The sequence below is a fragment of the Chiloscyllium plagiosum genome, unplaced genomic scaffold (genome assembly GCF_037043375.1).
Source record: "Chiloscyllium plagiosum isolate Xiang-an unplaced genomic scaffold, Cpla_swu_hap1 HiC_scaffold_19, whole genome shotgun sequence".
Taxonomy (NCBI): Eukaryota; Metazoa; Chordata; class Chondrichthyes; order Orectolobiformes; family Hemiscylliidae; genus Chiloscyllium; species Chiloscyllium plagiosum.
Window position 1 is genome coordinate 619,490 of NW_028270157.1, and position 21,100 is coordinate 640,589.

At 41.2% G+C, this 21,100-nt stretch overlaps 1 protein-coding gene across 11 annotated transcripts in view; it reads right to left on the minus strand.

Moving 5' to 3' along the window:
* Positions 1-21,100, minus strand: part of osbpl8 (oxysterol binding protein-like 8) — a 432,009-nt gene that overhangs the window by 199,552 nt on the left and 211,357 nt on the right. For 9 of the 11 annotated variants that reach the window (XM_043708784.2, XM_087996947.1, XM_043708789.2 and 6 more), the window contains one exon: positions 1,242-1,312. In XM_043708784.2, coding sequence (XP_043564719.1) covers positions 1,242-1,312 — 71 coding nt within the window. Of the gene's footprint in view, positions 1-1,241; positions 1,313-10,001; positions 10,156-21,100 lie in introns of all 11 variants that reach the window. The other 2 variants (XM_043708793.2, XM_043708792.2) reach the window with 1 other exon arrangement.

Below are 21,100 nucleotides of genomic sequence, written 5' to 3' on the forward strand. Positions count from 1 at the left end.
CTCACTGCCACCTTTGCAAGCATAATTAGGGATGATCAACAAATTATGACTTTGTCAGTGAGGCTCACCACATGAAAGAATTCAAAAAGAGCACTCGTTACTTGCCCGACTAAGTCCAGCTCATGCATTAGGGTTTTGGCCAGTAAATTGATTTTGAACTAGCCATTATGAACCTTAGGGGCCAATAATGCCCTGGACAATTGTAGTTCTGCCTTGATTAGACATTACATTACCAAAAGTGGATAGGCTGGTTTGTACACTTACATGGACAGAAGAGATTATTTAAAAAAAACACGAGGCTGATAAACCACAGTAAAAACTAAACATCCTTGAATCAGAGAAGTCCTACATGGAATCCCTACAGTGTGGAAACAGGCCCTTCAGCTTAACAAGTCCACACTGACCCTCCAAAGAGTATCCCAACCAAACCCATTCCCCATTATTCCATATTTACCCCTGACTAATGCACCTAACCTACACATCCCTGAACACTATGGACAATTTAGGATGGCCAATTCACCACATCTTTGAATTGTGGGAGGAAACTGGAGCACCCAGAAGAAACCCATGCAGACATGGGGAGAATGTGCAAACTCCACACAGACAGTCGCCTGAGGCTGGAATCGAACTTAGGCCCCTGGTGCTGTGAGGCAGCAGTGCTAACCACTAAGCCACTGTAGAGGCTGAGGGGTGACCTAATAGAGGTTTATAAAACCATGAGGTGCTTGGGTAGGGTGAATAGACAAGGTCTTTTCCCCAGGATGGGGAAGTCCAAAACTAGAGGGCATAGGTTTAAGGTGAGAGGAAAGATTTAAAAGGAACCTAAGGGGTAACTTTTTCACATAGAGAGTGGTGCGTGTGTGGAATCAGTTGCCAGAGGAAATGGTGGAGGTTGGTACAATTACAACATTTAAAAGGCATCAGGATGGATACGGGAATTAGGAAGGGTTTAAAGGGATTATAGGCCATGTGATGGCAAATGGGACTAGATTAATTTAGGCTATCTGGTCAGCATGGACGAGTTGGACTGAAGGTTCTGTTTTCATGCTGTACCTCTCTATGACTCTATGATTCTGTGTCATTGGATCAAGCTAAAGGTTAAAAAAAAACATAGCAATAAATGCAATCAACCAACCTCATTTCAATGAAATTAATGGAAAATCACACTTCAATGACACAAACTGGTCTCAACAATGTAGAGGCACAGTGACAGGACACAGAAATACAAGTATCGATTGTACCTTGCTTTTTGATATTGTGTGTGTAGCATCATCCTTTGAGAGAGACACATCATCTCTACCTTTGTCCAAACCTAAGGGAAAAAGTTAATACCAGAGTTTAAAACCATTTTGAAAGATAGCTACTGAATTTAATAGGCTTTTACAAGTACATTACAAGTACCTTGGACTAAATTTTCTTGCTTTCAGTCCTCGATCATGTTCACAGTGAACAACTAACAGGTGCAGTTCATGACAAGAATTACTAAAAATAGTTGTGTAAACAGAATTGAACAATTTATTTTAATGCAGCGCCAGTACCCTTAGTGTTAGCATTAGACATTCAGTTCAAAACTCACTCAGCAGATTTAAGCTACAAGTTAATAACTGCTAAATTCAGATTGCAAATCATATTGTTTGGCAAATTGTATTCCTTATGTAAACCCTAAAAAAGGTAAATATTGAAGGTTTTATATATAATTGATGTTTTGTGTTAAACTGCAATACGCAATATTCAAATAACGATCATAATACTGATAAGGATTTTTCATTGCAACAGATGCCCCAGAGGGTAAAAGGCTCACTCCACAGCAGTATATTTACTGTGGAGAAGGACGTGGACGTTAAGAGAACTTGGGGAAATAAATGGTGATATCTTGAAAAGTGTTTATATTACAGAAGAGGAGGTGCTGGATGTCTTAAAACACAAAGGTGGATAAATAAAGATGGAGAGGTGATGGCCTAGTGATATTATGGCTGGACTGTTAATCCAGAGACCCAGGGAACATTCTGGGGACCTGGGTTCGAATCCCACCATGACAGATGGTGGAATTTGAATTCAATAAATATCTAGAATTACAAGTCTAATGATTACCATGAATCCATTGTCCATTGTTGGAAAAACCCACCTTGTTCATTAATTTCCTTCATGGAAAGAAACTGCCAACCTTACCTGGTCTGGTCTACATGTGACTCCAGACCAACAGCAATGTCCTGATGGCAATTAGGGATGGGCAATAAATGCTGGCCTCGTCAGTGACCCCCTTATCCTGTGAATGAATTTTAAAAATCCCCAGGACCTGATCAAGTGTATCCCAAAACATTGTGAGTAACAAGGAAAGAGATAGCTGGACCCCTGGCTGAGAGTTTTTAAATCAATGACAGCCACAGGTGAGGTGCCGGAAGACTGGAGATTGGCTAATGCAGTGCCACTATTTAAGTAAGGTCATAAGGAACTATTGGAAACAATAGACTGGTGAGCCTGACATCAATGATGGGTAAGTTATTAGAGGGTTTCTGATGGACAGGATTTATACACATTTGGAAAGGCAAGGACTAATTAGGTAGAGTGAATGGGGCTTTGTGAGGGGAAAATTATGACTCAATAACTTGATTGAGCTTTCTGAAGTAACAAAGAAGATTGACGAAGACAGAACACCAGATGTAGTCTACATGAACTGCAGCAAGGTATTCGACAATGTTCCACATGGTAGACTGGTTAGTAAAGTAAAATCACTTGGAATCCAGGGAGAGCCAGCAATTGGATACAAAATTGGCTTGAAGATAGAAGACAGAGGGGGGTTGTAAAAAGACGTTTTTCAGATTGGAGGTCTGTGATCAGTGGTGTGCTGCAAGGATCGGTGCTGGATCCATTATTTTTCATCATTCTTATTAATTATTTGGTTGTGAATATAGGAGATATGGTTGTTAGGTTAGCAGATCACACTAAAATTGGTGGTGGAGTCAAAGGAAAGGTAGCTATCTCAGAGTACAATGGGACCTTGCCCAGATGGGCCAATGATCCGAGGAGTGGCCGATGAAGTTTAGATAAATGCGAGGTGTTGCCTTTTGGGAAGGCAAATCTGGGAAGGACTTATACAGTTAACGGTAGGGCCCTGGGAAGTATTGAGGAGAAAGTGAGGTCTGCAGATGCTGGAGATCAGAGCTGGAAATGTGTTGCTGGAAAAGCGCAGCAGGTCAGGCAGCATCCAGGGAACAGGAGAATCGACATTTCGGGCATAAGCCCTTCTTCAGGAATCCTGAAGAAGGCCTTATGCCGGAACGTCGATTCTCCTGTTCCCTGGATGCTGCCTGACCTGCTGCCCTGGGAAGTATTGCCGAACAACAACACCTTCGAGTGCAGGTTCACAGCCCCTTGAAAGTGGAGTCGCAGGTAGACAGGATGAAGGAGGTGGCTTTTGGTACGGTTGTCTTTATTGATCAGTGTATTCAGTTTAGAAACTGGGATGTCACGTCGCAGCTATTCAGGGCATTGATTAGGCCACTTCTGCAATATCGCGTTCAATTTTGGTCTCCCTGCTGTAGGAAAGATGCTGTTTCAACTTGAAAGAGTTCAGAAAAGATTTACAAGGATGTTGCTGAGACTGGACGGTGTGAGCTATTGAGAGAGGCTGAATAAGCTGGATCTATTTTCCCTGAAGCATCAGAGGCTGAAGGGTGACCTTATACAAGTTTATAACATCCTGAGGGACATAGATAGGGCAAATAGCCAGGGTCTTTATCCTAGGGTCAGGTAGTCCAAAACTAGAGGGCATAGGTTTAAAGTGAGAGGAGAGCAATTTAAGAGGGACCTGAGGGGCAATATTTTCATGAGCGTATGGAACTAGCTACCAGAGGAAGTGGTGGAGACGGGTACAATTACAACCTTCAAAAGGCATCTAGATGGGTACATGAACAGGAAAGGTTTAGACGGACAATGCTGGCAAATGGGGCTAGATTAATTTAGGATGTCTCGTCGGCAAGGATGATTTGGACCAAAAGGGTCTGTTTCTATGCTGCATAATTCTATGACACAAAGATCAAATCAACCTCTTAATGCCCTCCAACTGTTGATGTCATCAGGTGATTTGAAAAACCAGTTAGTGGGATAGGAAATGACAGATAGAAGACAAAACACAGTTAATTGTAGTATTTTACAGTCCAGAAGGAGGCTGTTCGGCCCATTACAAAGAACAAAGAAAATTGACAGCCCAGGAACAGGCCCTTCGGCCCTCCAAGCCTGAGCCGATCCAAATCTACTGTCCAAAGCTGTTGCACAATTTCTAAGGAACTGTATCCCTCTGCTCCCCACCTACTCATGCATCTGTCCAGACGCATCTTAAATGAATCTCCTGTGCCTGCATCCACCAACTCTGCTGGCAACGCGTTCCAGGCACCTACCAGCCTCGGTGTAAAGTACTTGCCACATGTGTCCCCCTTAAACCTTTCATCTCTCACCTTGAAAGCGTGACCTCTCGTTATGAGATCCTTCGCCTTGGGAAAAAGCTTATTTCTCTCTACCCTGTCTATACCCTTCATGATTGTGTAGACCTCAATCAGGTCCCCCCTCAATCTCCTTTTTTCTAATGAAAACAATCCTAACCTACTCAACCTCTCTTCATAGCTAGCACCTTCCATACCAGGCAACATCCTCGTAAACCTTCTCTGCACCCTCTCCAAAGCATCCACATCCTTTTGGTAACGTGGAGACCAGAACTGTACATAGTATTCTAAATGTGGCCGAACCAATGTCTTGTACAATTTTAACATGACCTGCCAGCCTTTATACTTAGAACCCGTCCGATGAAGGCTAGCATACCATATGCTTTCTTGACCACTCTATCCACCTGTGCAGCATTCTTCAGGGTACAATGGACCTGCACTCCCAGATCTCTCTGCTCATCACCTTTTCCCAAGGCTCTTCCGCTCATTGTATAATTTGCTCAAGAATTAGACATCCCAAAATGCATCACTTCACACTTGCCTGGATTGAACTCCATCTGTCACTTCTCCGCCCAACTCTCCAGTCTATCTATATCCTCCTGTATTCTTTGACAGTCCCTTTTGCTTTCTGCTACTCCACCAATCTTCGTGTCATCTGCAAACTCACTGATCATACCAACAGTGCCCTCTTCCAGATCATTTATGTATATCACAAACAACAGTGGCCCCAACACAGATCACCTTTCTCCATTTCGAGAAACTCCTTTCAACTACTACTCTGTCTCCTGTTGCTCAACCAGTTCTTTATCCACCTAGCAAGAACACCCTGCACACCATGTGGCTTCACTTTCTCCAGTACTTTACCAGAGGAAACTTTATCAAACGCCTTACTAAAGTCCATGTATATGACATCAACAGCCCTTCCTTCATCTATCAATTTGGTCACTTCCTCAAAGAACTCTATTAAGTTAGTAAGGCATGATCTCCCCCATACAAAACAATGTTGCCTATCACTGATAAGCCCATTATTTTCCAAATATAAATAGATTTTATCCCTCAGTACTTTCTCCAGCAACTTTCCCACCACTGACATCAGGCTCACTGGTGTGTAGTTACCTGGAATATCCCCACCACCCTTCTTGTACAGAGGGACATCATGAGCAACTTTCCAGTCCTCCGGCACCTCACCTGTATTTAAGGATGCTACAAAGATATCTGTCAGAGCCCCAGCTATTTCCTCTCTCACCTTCCTCAGCAACCTGGGATAGATCCCATCCGGTCCTGGGGAATTGTTCACCTGAATAACCTCTAACCTACCCAACACATCTTCCCTACTTCTGTCAACTTAGTCCAGATTAATCAAACTTCTATCTCTAATCTCAACATTCGTAATGTCCCTCTCCTCAGTGAACACTGATGCAAAGTAATCATTCAGAATCTCACCCACTCTCTCAGGTTCAACACATAGCCTTCCTTCATTATCCTTGAGTGGACCAATCCTTTCTCTAGTTACCTGCTTGCTTCTTATAGAAGAATAAAGGGCTTGTGTCTGTACTGGTTCCCAAGAGCACTACCCAGTTAGTCCCACTCTTCAGCCCTCTCTCAGCAGCACTCTAATCACTCTTAAATGTGTACCCAACTCTTTTTTTGAAACCTCCTACGGAATCCACCTCCACCACTCTTCTAGACAGCGCATTTCAAATCCTAACAACACTGAGTAAAAAGATTTCTCCTTACCTCACTCCTAGCTCTCCTGCTGACGGCTTTGAAATTGCAGTCCCGAGTTACTGACACACCAATGAGTGGAAACAGAATATCCTTTTTTCATGTCAAAATTCTTCATAATTTTGAACACCTCAATGAGGTCAAATCTTAATCTTCTCTGCTCCAAGGTGAATAAGCCCAATCTCTCTAATCTTTTATTGGATCTAAAATCCTTCATTCCTGGTATCATTCTAGCAAATCTCCTTTGCACTGTCTCCAAGGCTTGAACATTCTTCCTTAAATAAGGTGCCCAGCACTGAACACTGTACAATGTAGTCTGACCAATGATTCATCAAAACGTAGCACAGGCTCCTTGCTTTTATTCTCCATGCCTCTATTTATAAACCCAAGGCTCTATAAGCCTTCTTAACAACTGTTCCAACTTGCCTGGCCATCTTCAGAGAATTATGGACTTGAAATCAACTCTGCTCCCATACTCCCTCAAAGTTGTATTGTTGAGCCTGTATTGTCTCTCTATGTTTTGACTACCAATATGCACTACTTCACATTTCCCTGCATTGAAATTCATCTGCCAGGTATCTGCACATTAGGCCAACTTGTCAATGTCCTTTTGAAGTCACTCAGTGTCTCTGTCACAATTCCTATACTATAGCTATATTCTAGAATGATTATTATTAAACTAGAAAGACTGCAGAAAAGATTTACTCAGATGCTTCCCAGACTGGAAGGTTTGAGATATAAGGAGAAGCTGGGACTTTGTTCCCTGAATCATAGTGACTGAGGGGTGACCTTATGGAGGTCCATAAAGTCACGATCGGCACAGATAAGATAGACAGCCAACAGCTTTTCCCCATAGTAGGGGAGCCTAAAATTAGACAGCATAGGTTTAAGGTGAGAGGGGAAAGATACAAAAGGCAATTTTTTTTTCCCATACAGAGGGTGGTGACTATCTGGAACAGGATGCCAAAGTTAGTAGTCGAAGCAAGTACAATTTTGTCGTTTAAGAAACTTTTGGGCAGGTACATGGATGGGACAGGTATGGAGGGATATGGACCAAATACAGGCAAATGGGACTAGATTAATCATGAAAACTGAGTGGCATGAACAAGTTGGGCCGAAGGGTCTGTTTCTATGCTATAAACTTCTGACTCTGACTCTAATTCACTATTCTCCCTAAGTGCATATTTATCTTATCCGGTATTATGGCCCTCATTAGTTTTCCCATGATAAATGTGACAGTTCTGCAGCTTCCTCGGTCATCCTTTGCTTCTTTCTTAAACAAAAGTGTCACATTTGCAATACTCCAGTCCTCTGTTTTGGGATGCCTGGAATATTTCTGCCAGCACCTACAGCTTTAATGAATGTCCAGTGATTCTGTGCAGAAAGTTAATCCCACTCCCAAATTTATGCTTCTAGATTCACCACATGGGTGAAGTGAACATGCTGAGATATCAAGTCTTTTTTTTCCTGTACCTTATATACTTTATAAACATTTGAATAGGTATTGGAAAATTACCAATTTGCTTCTTGCAAATAAAAAAGATTTAATATTTAAATAAGCAGGTATTTCAGTTCTAACAGGAAGATAAATAAGAGTAATAATGCCTATAATGTTCAGACAGACAAGTACCATAGAAAAGGAATCAATAATTTGGCTCAACAGCATTTCAACTGGTCCACCAATATTAACATTGAAATCAATTTTTAATAATCACAAATCATCTTTCCACCATCCTCCCTTTGTGGAAAAAATGCATAGTTTGCTCGACATTATGTTCTCCCAATGAAGAGAAAGTGAGGTCTGCAGATGCTGGAGATCAGAGATGGAAATGTGTTGCTGGAAAAGCGCAGCAGGTCAGGCAGCATCTCGGGAACAGGAGAATCGACGTTTCGGGCATTAGCCCTTCTTCCTGAAGAAGGGCTAATGCCCGAAACGTCGATTCTCCTGTTCCCTAGATGCTGCCTGACCTGCTGCGTTCTCCCAATGAAGCCATTCAGTCCCAGAGTTTCTGTTACTCTACCCTATGGCCACCTGTGTTATTCGAGAGGTAGGGAAAGCATACTGCAACTATACAAGTGTTGGTGCGACCATATCTGGAATACAGTGAGCAGTTTTGGTCTCTTATCTAATGGTAGATATAATTTCATTGGAGGCAGTTCAGAGAAGGCTCACGAGAGTGATCCCTGGTATGGAGGGATTGTCTTATCAACAAAGGATAAAACAGGTTGTGATCCACTGGAGTTGAGAAGAACGAGAAGCGATCTTATTGAAATATACTGGATTCTTAAGGAGCTTAATGCTGAAAGGATGTTTCTCCTCATAGGAAAGTCCAGGAGAAAGTCTCAGAATAAATGGGCATCATTTTAAGAGTGAGTTGAGGAGGAATTTCTTCTCTGATCATTGAGTGTCTTTGGAATTCCTCTATCTTTGGGGTAGAGTCCTTATTTATATTTAAGGCTGAGATAGATAGATTCTTGATCAGTAGGTGAATCAAGAATTACAGGGAAAAGGCAGGAAAGTACATGTGAGGAATGTCGGATCAGCCGTGATCCAATTGAACGACAGAGGGGCTGAATGAGGGACTGAATGGCCTAATCCTATTCCTATTTCTTATGGTCTTGTGGTTAGACTGGTCATCTGATTATCATACTCCCCTGCCAAGTAGGTCCCCATTGTTATTCCCCTCTTGTCTTTAAAAGCAATGCCACCTTATTCTTCGCATCTATGTCCCCAATTCTACAGTCAGTCAATCCACTTGACTACTCAGTCATTTGCCATTTTTTGTGCAGGTCAGTGAGATTTTCTCTTTGCAACTCAACAGAATTTGGTTAACGATTATGACAAGTTTCAAATAGACCAGACCACAAAAGGTTATGTATTTAAATAAAAAGTTAAATTCATTAAAGGCCTGAGTTCATGCCTAATGCAAGTATATTTCATGAAACTTGTAACTGTAGTCCTGCAAAGATCTGTGAAACTTTTCAGGTATTCTGAGAGTTAAATTAAAAGATAAAATCCTCCCCTCCTCCATGTCTAAGTTGTGAAGCAGTTCACCTTCTGCAGACTATTGCTTTTTTAAAAAACATTTACAACAGCCGCCTAAACATATTTCACTTCAGATCATCCCGTCACACAAAACTAATCTTTAGTTATTTTTGTTTTAACACTGCAGATGACAGATAAGAGGTAGTTCTCTCACCACCAGTTGCTAGTAAAATCTAAACAAATTATTTAGTATTTGGTAGCACAAGACCTAATTTCCAAGGATATTGCAAACTGAGGGCAATTGCTGCCCATAGTTTGAGAAGAGAGTATAGAGTAGAAACGTAAATAGGGAACAGACTCGTGGAAATCAGATTGGTATCAGTCTTCCAAACTTTACACTGCAAGGTACAAGCATCCCCTGAGAACTAAATTAGACCCTGCACCTATAGCCTGAGCTATTGAATCCACTATAACTGCCAGACAGAACAAAACAATGTGAATTAATGAATGTTACTTGGTCAGTTACATTAATAATTTAAATATCTTAAGATTATATTTCAACATTTCTCTCATTTCAAACAAATCAAGTTTGTTCTAAGTGCTGAAAATTTTCTTTGTTTGAACATACCATTAAATAATTTGACAAGGATGATTTATGAATACTTCAAGTTAAACTGCGAAGTGTCACATTTTACTTTTCATACATATGACAGTGTTCTGCACTTAATCTAAAAAGAAATAACTGACTCTAAGCTACAACCTCACTCTGTGCTTTTTGCATTTTTACAATTTTACTTTCAATTATTACACATGAGATTTCTTGTAATAATGAGATGAGATATACTACAAACCTGGCAGTATTGGAGGAAGTTCATTATAGCCACCAAATGATGCATTTCTGATGAGTTTTCGTCCATCGACTCGGGATGACAGCACACCTGGTAGCCCAGCACACAAGGAAAATCTGCGGCGTATCAGACCCTCTTGCTTCATGTCGTAGTTGTTCTAAATCAGAGGTTTTCCCACAAACTGAAATCACTGTGCTGCTCAGGTGGAGGTTGTAGCCAATTGCAGCCGTGAAGCTATTAATGACTGAGTGAGCAACTAAAGGGAGAATGCTGGCTTTGTGAACAAGATGAGCCAATGTACTCTCCTCTCAGTAAACAGACCATACGATGCGAAATGCACAACAACACAGCCAAGCACCTTCTATTTTTTCCCGTGAATTCAGAGCACACTTACCCTTTAAACAGCTTTGATGATTAGCCTGAAATACACAAACCCATAATCTGCTTTCCCATTGGATTCTGAACACTCAACATAATGCCACATAACAAAAATACAGATCACAATTATCATTTCAGTCCACTGCTATGAAATCAGACAGAAACTGGCATTTCTCTGACCATCCATGAATTTAGTTCCTTCACCAATTCACTTGAAGGAGCTGAGGATTCAGGATTATGATTGTTATACCAAGCTTAATTTTGTTCAACCAGTCCCTTCACCTCTGAATTAAGGTGCAGTCCAAGAGTGGCATGTGATGATTTTTAAATTGAAATAGGTTGACCCTAAAATTCAAAATCGGTTACTAAAGGAGAAGGATTGCTATGGGGTGGCATTCAGTAACAAAATGAGTTAGCAATTATCCAAATAAAAAATCTTGGACTTTGTGAGACATGGTTCCAATTTTCAACTATTGTTTCCTAATGTTGAGCAACCAAGAATGTGATCACGAGTAAGGAATGTGTTTCTTATATTTCCAATCAGCTCATATGTGGATCCTTATTTGTTGTTCTATCCATTTTACCCCACTGGAACTTCACAAAAGAATTGGATTGCGGAAAGCTGAAATACCCACAGTGACAAAATAGTTTATTCACAATTGATGCTCAATCATTTTGCAAGATATTGGAGGGTGACATCAGAAATTACACTCTAATAGAAATGACCAAAGCTCCAGCAAAAGGTGTCAGCTCACCCACAGTGGAGCAGAGATATCATATCATTCGGCTGAGGAAGAGAAACATCATCAAGATACCGATATGATATCCTGATACATATGCAGAAAATAGGATCAAATACAACTGGGAAGGTCCCCTGTGGGTCAGCAAGAACCAGGTTGATGGGTGAGCGACACTTGCTGCTAGACAAAATATGGGAACAGTGTTTCAAATGGACTAATGCTCAAGGAGGTAGAAATCAGACTGCCTTCGACGATGTCTAGAAAAGACCAGTCTGTAAGCGAAAATGGCATGGATGGAACTGTCAATAGGTAGCTTAAAGGCATGGGTGGACATAACTGAAAAAACAAGTGAAAGTAAATAGCTTTTGTAGTAGAGAGAATATGGGATGGGAAACATATCTCTGGGGTTAAATAGGATAACAGGACTGTGAACAATCCAGTTCAGCATGACAAATAGCTGGGGCAGAGGAAGGAACGAGTAGCGAATATATTGATGAGTTTGTATTACTGAGTTAATAGCATAAACTAACCTAACGTTTCACTTGAATCTAGTCAAACAGTCTGAGAATGCACAGGCAGTGAAGAAGTTGACAGAACTGTTGCAGAGATGCAGCTCGGTGTCATCACCATATCTATAAAACCTGTGCTGAAATGCAAGGATGATGGCCGACTGCCCATATTTGAACTCATATCAACAGCACCCTTATGCAAATGAAATTTTGGTTGTGCAATTGTTGTCAGCTGGGCCATCTCTAATTGCCCAGCAGACAGTTAAGAGTCAACCACATTACTGTGGGTCTGGAGTCACATGTTGGCCAGACCTGGTAAGGTTGGCAGTTTCCTTCCCTCAAGGACATTAGTGAGCCATGGGTTTTTCTGAAATGATAGCAGATGCATGGTTATCATTAGACTCAAGTCCAGATTTTTATTGAATTAAAATTCCACTATCTGGCGTGGTAGGATTTGAACCCAGGTCCCTGGATTAACAGTCCAGTGATAATGCCACTACGCCATTGCCTCCCCTCCCCTATAGCGTCATAGAGACATACAGCATGGAAACGGACCCTTCGGTCCAACATGTCCATGCTGACCAGATACTCTAACCTAATCCAGTCCTATCTGCCCATATCCCTCTAAACTCTTCCTATTCATACATCAACCCAGATGCCTTTTAAATGCAGTAATTGTACCAGTCTCCACCACTTTCTCTGGCAGCTCATTCCATACATACTCCACCCTCTGCGTAAAAATGTTGTCCCTTTTAAATTTTTCCCCTCTCACCCTAAACCTATACCCCAGGGAAAAGGCTTTGTCTAATTATCCTCTCCATGCTCCTCATGATTTTACAAACTTCTATAAGATCACCCCTCAGCCCCCGACACTCCATGGAAAATAGTCCCAGCCTATTCAGCCTCTCCCTAGAGCTTAAATCCTCCGACCCTGGAAACATCCTTGTAAATCCTTTCTGAACCCTTTCAAGTTTCACAACATCCTTCTAATGCCCTGTACAGCCACAACATGAACTCCCAACTCCTATACTTGAAGCTCTGACACTATCCTATCGACCTGTGAGTATACTTTCAAGCAACTTTGAACATGCACTCCAAGGTCTCTTTGTTCAGCCACACTCCACAGGACCTTATCATTAGGTGTATAAGTCCTGCTAAGATTTGCTTTTCCAAAATGCAGCACCCTGCATTTATCTAAATTAAACTTAAGACCACAACTGCCTCACATTTACCACAGCCTTGGAGAGGGAAAGAAGCAGTTACCATGAGAAGATATTTAATTGAGGTAAAGGAAATTATGACGCTATCAGACAGGAGTTCGGAAGTACAAATAGGGAGCAATTGTTCCATAGGAAGGGCACAACAGACATGTGGAGACTACTTAAGGTGCAGTTGTTGCGAGTGATGCTCAAATTTGACCCTCTGAGACAGGTGAGAAGGGGTGAGACTAAGGAGCCTTGGAAGACGGGAACAGAGGAGCTTCTCATAAAAGGGAGGAAGGCAGCATATGCAAGGTGGAGGAAGCAATGATTTAGCACAGCTTTAGAGCATTACAGGCTTGCTAGAAAGGAGCTCAGAAATGGACTGAGAAGAGCCAGGAGGGAGCACAAAAAAGGCTTGGCAGGAAGGATTAGGGAGAACCCAAAGGCATTTTACTCATACGTGAGCAATAAGAGAATGATCAGGGAAAAGATAGGGCAGGTCAGGGATAGCTTAGGGAACTTGTGTATAGAGTCTGAGCAGATAGGGGAAGTTCTAAATGAGTTTTTTGCTTCAGTTTTCACAAAGGAAAGGGACCTTGTTGTGAATGAGAACTTTGAGGAGCTGGTATACAGGCTTGAACAGATCAAGATTGATGAAATTGATGTGCTGGAAATTTTGGCAAACATTCAGATTGGTAAGTCCCCAGGGCCAGACCAGATTTATCTTAGGTTGCTCTGGGAAGCAAGAAAGGAGGTTGCTGAGCCGCTGGCAAAGATCTTTTCTTCCACACTCTCCATGGGAGTTATACCTGAGGATTGGAGGGAGGAGAATGTTGTTCCTCTTTTCAAGAAAGGTTTTAGGGAAATCCCTGGCAATTACAGACCAGTCAGTCTTACGTAGGTGGTCAGCAAGGTTTTGGAAAGAATTCTGAGGGATAGGATTCATGACTATTTGGAAAAGCTTTGCATGATTAAAGGCAGTCAGCATTGCTTTGAGAGGGGCAGGTCATGTCTCACAAATCATATTGAGTTCTTTGAAGTGGTGACAGGTCGATGAAGATCAAGCAGTGGATGTGGTGTAGCATTTGATAAGATTCCCCATGGTAGGCTCATTCATAAAGTCAAGGAAGTATGTGATATGGGAGATTTGTCTATCTGGATTCAGAATTGGCTGGCTGACAGAAGGCAGAGAGTGGTTATAGATGGAAAGTATTCTGCCTGGAGGTCAGTGGTGAATGGTGTCCCGCAGGGCTCTGTTCTTGGGTCGCTGCTCTTTGTAGTTTTTAGAAATGCCTTGAATGAGGAGGTTGAGGGGTGGGTTAGTAAATTTGCAGGTGACACAAAGGTTGGAGTTACCGTTGATAGTATCAAGTACTTTTGCAGGCTGCAGCGTGACATAGACAGGATGCAGAGCTGGGCTGAGAAATGGCAAATGGAGTTCAACCTGGATAAATGCGAAGTGATGCATTTTGGAAGATCAAACTTGAATGCTGAATATAGGATTAAAGACAGGATTCTTAGCAGTGTGGAGGAACAGAGGGATCTTGGTGTTCAAGTGCATAGATCCGTCAAAGGTGCCACCCAAGTGGACAGGGTTGTTAAGAAAGCATATGGTACTTTGGCTTTCATTAACAGGGGGATCCAGTTTAAGAGCTGCAAGGCTTTGCTGCAGCTCAACAAGACCCTGGTGAGACCACACTTGGAATAATGCGTCCCGTACTGTTTGCCCTGTTATAGGAAAGACAGAGACTTTGGAGAGGGTGCAATGAAGGTTTACCAGAATGCTGCCTGTACTGGAAGGCTTGTCTTACAAAGAGAGATTGACTAAGCTCAGACTTTTCTCTCTGGAGAGAAAGAGGAAGAGAGGTGATCTGATTGAGATATACAAGGTAATGAGAGGCATGGATAGAGTCAATAGCCAGAGACTTTTCCCCAGGGCAGGATTGATTGGCACGAGGCGTCACAGGTTTAAGATATTAGGAAGTAGGTATACAGAAGATGTCAGAAGTGGGTTCTTTGCGCAGAGAACTGTGAATGCATGGAATGTGTTGCCAGCGGTGGTGGTGGAAGCACAGTCATTAGGGACATTTAAGCGACTGCTAGACATACACGTGGACAGCAGTGAATTGAGGGGTGCATAGGTTAGGTTATTTTATTTTAGATTCGGAATAATCCTCGGCACAACATCGTGAGCCGAAGGGCCTGTTCTGTGCTGTACCTCTCTATGTTCTATCTGCCACTCCTCAGTCTATTTGCCCATCTGATCAAGATCCCGTTGTACTCTGAGTTTGTAATGTTGAAAGATTAAATTGTACTATCTCTCTGGACATTAATGTAATGTTAAAGAGTTAAACTGTACTTTCTCCAAGATGCTGAACATTCTGGATGTGGGTGGGAGTGATATTCTGTCTCACAGATAGCATCAGCAATCTGGATGACTATCCATTGTAACTCACACTTCATTTAGGCAGCCATTTACTACTATTCTACTGCTATTATCAAATTAAACTCTCATTCAGTTCCTTCCACTCAGAAATGCTTTCATAGCCATTCCTCAGCCAATCAAATTCATTTGCAACCATCCCCTGATACCGAAGCATATCACACCTACATCAACCTGGGGAGTCACTGAGTCAGGAAATCGTTTGTGCAACGATTCCCCAGAATTAGGGTATTGACATTATCTCCGAGGTTGACCTCATCCTACTATTGTACATGGGATAACATGTGGTTATTGAGGGGGGTTGTGGTTGGAGTACCTGTGAGCATTACTAACTGACCTGTATAAAAGGGACGTGTTTCCTTTGTTCGGGGCCTCTTTGACTCGGCTTCGCACGGCTGTGAAGAGGGTCAAAGGGGGTCACCCAGCTTGAACAGGTATTAATAAACTTGAACTGTTTGCAGAGGTTGGTGTGTGAAAATTGCATCGTGTGTGAGAAACCTCGGGATAAGAACCTAACATATGGTGGCAGCAGTGGGATTCCAACATACACGGAGCTTCCAGTTGAGCTGAATAAGCGATCGTGTAAGTGTTGGTTGTGTGAGACTGATAGACCCACAAGGTAAGATTCACGCTGATCTCTCTCTCCAAACTTAACACTCAGTTGACCCCTCGTCTCCTGGGACTTGTGATGATGGAATCTTTGAGGTAACTTGCACACCGAGTTGATTTGTGCAAAGCTGGGTTTTAATTCGGGTTAGAGTCCCCTACGGTTTGATTAGGATTAGAATCCCCAGGGTTTTAATTGGAGTTAGGGACACCTTTGTTTAATTGGGGTTCAAGTCCCCAGATATACAGAGTAAGAAAAATAGGTTCAAGGCCCTGTGAGAGGTAAAATCAGAAAGGCATTCGAGTTCCCCAGGCAAAAGGGGGGTAAAGTCTCCTGGAAAAAGGAGCTTGGAGTCCTATAGACACGAGGTTTGATGCTCCACAGCATTAAAAAAAAGTTAGAATTTGGTACTTCTTAAAAGTTATCGCCTTTGTTCACCACAACTCCCCTCAGAAGTACTTTTAGGACAACATGGTGTCACTGGAAAAAGGGGGAGAAAGTGGAGCCGGTCCACTCAGATCCTGACAGTCAAGTTCAATAACTACCAGGGAAACTCAGTCAGGGTTTTCTTGTGGGAACCTTAGTTTCCGGGCTGTGGACCCGACTCGACGAGTCTTTCTTCTGGGGGAAGGGAGTGGCTTGGACTGCAGTGCCATGTGGTCTACTATGAGGGTTTTCTCTTTTTATAAGTGTAACTTCATCGAGAGAATAAGAAAAAAAGAGAAACACTGAAATTAAGATTGTACTAATATTTGGGACTAAAAAAGGGAGTTTCCATATAAATTATGTCATGCTGAGTGGGGTTGATATTTAAATATTTTGATTTGTTAAAATACTGGTTCAGAAAATATCAAAGTAACTGTTTTGCTTTATCTGAACTAGGATCTCAATTCAATGCGTTTTGTGGGCTATGTAATAGAGCAGATTTTGTTTTTACATTAATATGAGACAACATTATGTCGTTCTTAAAATTATCAAACGTGTAACCTTAAAACAAATTGATTGAGGACTTTGAGCCAATGAGTTATTTGAAATTCTACAGTGCCTGTTTAAAAAAACAATTGTGTCAGTGGTCATACTTTAGCCAGATGAGTGTTGTATGATAATATCTTTGCTGCTCTGTTTGTAATACAGTTTTCACAAAAAGAAGAGTACATTTTAATTTTGATGATTTGTTAAGATTTTAGAAAATATTACAACTTGAGGCTGAGCTGTTTCAGTGATGTCAATTATTGTTCAGACTTCATTGGCCCCTTCACATTGCAAATTCAAAGAATGTTGATCTCTACCGAAGTTGCCACTGTAATTCTGACTGTTTTATTTGGGTAGTTTCATTTGGAGAATATAATTTAATATACTCTGCATTGGTTTCCCACGAATGTTTGAGATTTAAATCTAACCTGGAACTGCCTCTTCAATGGCAAAAGCACAAGAAACATTTTCTTGTAGTTCCAGACTTTTGAAATACTTTTCCTGACAACTTTCACATTAGTCAAATATCAATTTATCAAAGGAAAATTAATTGTTGAATAACCTGAATGGGGTTCCTGAGGGTTTGATTTTAGGACCATTGATTGTTGTTTATAAATGACTGATGGTTTAGACAGTAGATTTTAGAAGTATATGGATTGTATAAAATTTGATAATGTCATCAACAGTGAACAGAGTTACAGACTTCAAGACGATACAATGTTGAAACAGGCAGACATAATTTAGTGCAGTTAGATGTATGACTGTCTTCCTACTGATAGCCACCTTGGCAAGGAGGGAATGAGAGAGGAAAGGCAGAGATGCTTTCAGCAGCTAACATCATCTCTAGAGAGTTTCTCCATTCACAGGTAAAGCACATCTTCGGACCACCACCCACCCCTCCACAACCTGATCCAACAGGTTCAATCAGCTCCCCAGTCATGAGCTCAAAAAGTGAAAAAGCTAACAGTGAAGAGGAGGGCAGTATGCTTTTTGTCAGTGGTCTTCCTATGGACATTAAACCATGTGAGCTTTACCTTGTCTTTTGATCATTTAAGGGATATGAAGGTTCAATGATCAAGCTAATACCTAAACAGCCAGTTGACTTTGTTATATTTTTGACAGCAGAGGAGCAGAAGTAGCAAAGAATGCTACATTCACCTAGCCTGTGGGTGCTCAGATGCACTGGTATCCTCCATTTAAAGCATCTCCGCAAGGTTGGAAATCTCGTCAGTTTTGTTAAGTATTTAACTGCCCTTATCTAAGAATACAGATTTCTCCATGGAGTGATGCAGAAGGACTCTTGATTTTCTTTTCAGGGTGGACTTCACTGAAGGAGATTTTGGATAACTGGCTCATTTCCACTCAACTTGGAAGGGGTGGAGTGGTCACTAAGGACTGTGGATTTAAGAGTTTTACTGGTGGACTTGTTTGTTCCACGTGGGAAGATTCTTCGGATTCTATCTATTGCATGGATTAGTAATTTTTGTTGTTTTAATCATTACATGTCATTACATGTTGTGTGTCAATAAATTGCTTAAATACCGGCTGTCAAGAGTCTTACGAAAACTGGTAGTGTAATCTAGGTGGTTATCATGGAATGATAAAAGGGTGGAATGTAATGGATGTAGGTTTGCTCGCTGAACTGGAAGGTTCAGTTTCATGGTGGAGTGTAATGTTAAAAGATTAAATTGTTCTATCTGAGGTATAAAGATGTTAAAAGGGAATTCATAAAGTCGAACTGGAATGGATCTTTCCTTAATTCAGGCAATCTAGGCCAAGGGTTTATAGCTTTAGATAAGGGTAGCAGATTATTTCTCTCAAAGATTTGTGAATCTACGGAATTCACTAACCTAAAGTGTAGTGGATACTGGGACACTGAGTAAATTTAAGGGTGTGCTGGACAGATTTTTAATTTGTTAAAGGTTGAAAGGTTATGGAGAGTAAGGAGAAAGTAGAGTTGAGGCAGAGATAAGACCGTATCAAATGGTGTTAGAGGCTCAACAGCCTTCCTCTAGTTTTTATCCTCTTATTAGTGTTCATGCCTTCAGCATCCTCGGCTCCAGGTTCTGGAATACCTTCCCTGCAAAACTCCAGCTCTGTTTCTTCCATTAAAACCTAACTCTTCAACTGAGTTTTGGCCATTCGGCGCAATATCTTCTAATATGGCTTAGTGTCATATTTTATTTGATAATGCTGCTTAGAAGAAGATTGAATCCTTTCATTGCGTTGAGGATGTTGCATAAGTTGTTTGTTCTACTAAATATGCAAACTGCAGCAAACAACATCCTAATGCACTAAAAATACGAGATAATTACAAGTATAATGACTTGTCACAATCGTTTGTTGCCCTGCAAGTACAGAAATTTACAATACAGAAGGAAATAGCTATTCAGTTCATTATGTATGTGCTGATTGTGAACAAATTCGCGACATGACTCTTCTCTCAGTTTACTTACTCCTTCAAAGTAAATAGAATTTTCTTTTAAAAGATGCATTGATCTCTAGCTGAAACTGTTACGATAAAGCATTCCGTACTCCAATAGGCAGCCATATGAAATTATTCCTAATCCCTTCCTTGCTCTGCCTGTCAGGATTTTGAAAGAATAATACCTTGTCATTGGTAAACCAATGAAAAGCAGGCTTTCCTTTTTCAATCTACAAAACCTTCCACGATTTAAATATCTCCATGAAGGTTGTTCTTAGCCTTTACTATTTCAGCAAAATTCTAGTTAATTAGTCTCCGCATTTTACAACATTTTCACATCCCTGGTATCAGTCGAGCAAATGTCACATAAACATACTTCAACTTTTAATTGTTTTCACCTACATTTTACACATATTTTAAGAAGATAAGAACATAGAAACACAAGAACAAGGAGTAGGAGGAGGCCATCTGGCCCGTCAAGCCTGCTCCCCCATTAACTAATATCCTGGTTGATCTTCTTGTGCACTCAGCTCCACATACCTGCCAGCTGACCATAACCCTTAATACCTTTACTGATTCAAAAATCTACCTAAATTTGCCTTAAAAAAGCAATCAAATGCTCCACTGAGCAGGGAATTCCACAGATTCACAACCCTTTGGGTGAAAAAGTTCCTCCACAACTCAGTCCGAAATCTGCTCCCTTTTATTTTGAGGCTAAGCCCCCTTGTTCTAGTTTCACCCACCAGTGGAAACAACCTTCCTGCTTCTATCCTATCAGTTCCTTTCATAATTTTATACGTTTCTATAAAAAAAACCTCATTCTTCTAAATTCCAACGAGTATAGTCCCAGTTTACTCAATCTCTTCTCATAAGGCAACCTCTTCAGCTCTGGAATTAACCTCATGAACCTCCTGTGCACCCCCTCCAATGCCAGTACATCCTTTCAGAAAGGACCAAAACTGTAAACAGTACTCCAGATGTGGCCTCACCTGTACAGCTGGAGCATAATCTCCCTGTTTTTAAACTCCATTCTTCTAGCAATATTCCATTTGCCTTCTTAACTACCTGTTGCATCTGCAAACCAACTTTTTGTGATTCATGCACAAGGACACCCAGGTCCCTCTGCACAGCAGCATGCTGCAATTTTTCATCATTTAAATAATCATCCATTTCGCTGTTACTCCTACCAAAATGGATGATGTCACATTCACCAACCTTGCCCACTCACCTAACCTATCTTTATCCCTCTGCAGACTTTGCTCTACCTGTTCACTTTAGTGTCACCTGCAAATTTTGACACACTACACTTGGTCCCCAACTCCAAATCAATATTGTAAATTGTAAACAATTGCAGCCCCAACACTGATTCTTGAGGCACACCACTAGTCACTGATTGCCCACCAGAAAAAAACCCATTTATCCCTACTCTTTGCTTTCTGCGAGTTAACCAATTTTCTATCCATGCTAATACATTACCCTAATGCGGTGCACCTTTATCTTACACAGCAGCCTTTTGTGCAGCACCTTGTCAAATGCCTTCTGGAAATTATCATTATTACTTCACTGTGATACAGTATAACCATTTTCAGAAAACCCAAAATGCAGTCCTCATTTTTTGGGGGTTTAACCGAACTGTATTCATTCTAGCTCATATTATACACAATATTTCAGTCTTTCGGCCAGACGACACCAAAGAATTACATTGAGAACTGCTCATCATACTTCACCTCAAACTGCAGTGCCTAAAAGAACTCTGACAAAACTTCATTCTGAACCAGATGAAGAAACCTTTAAAACCTCACATAAAATACCTGACAGTTTGTTAT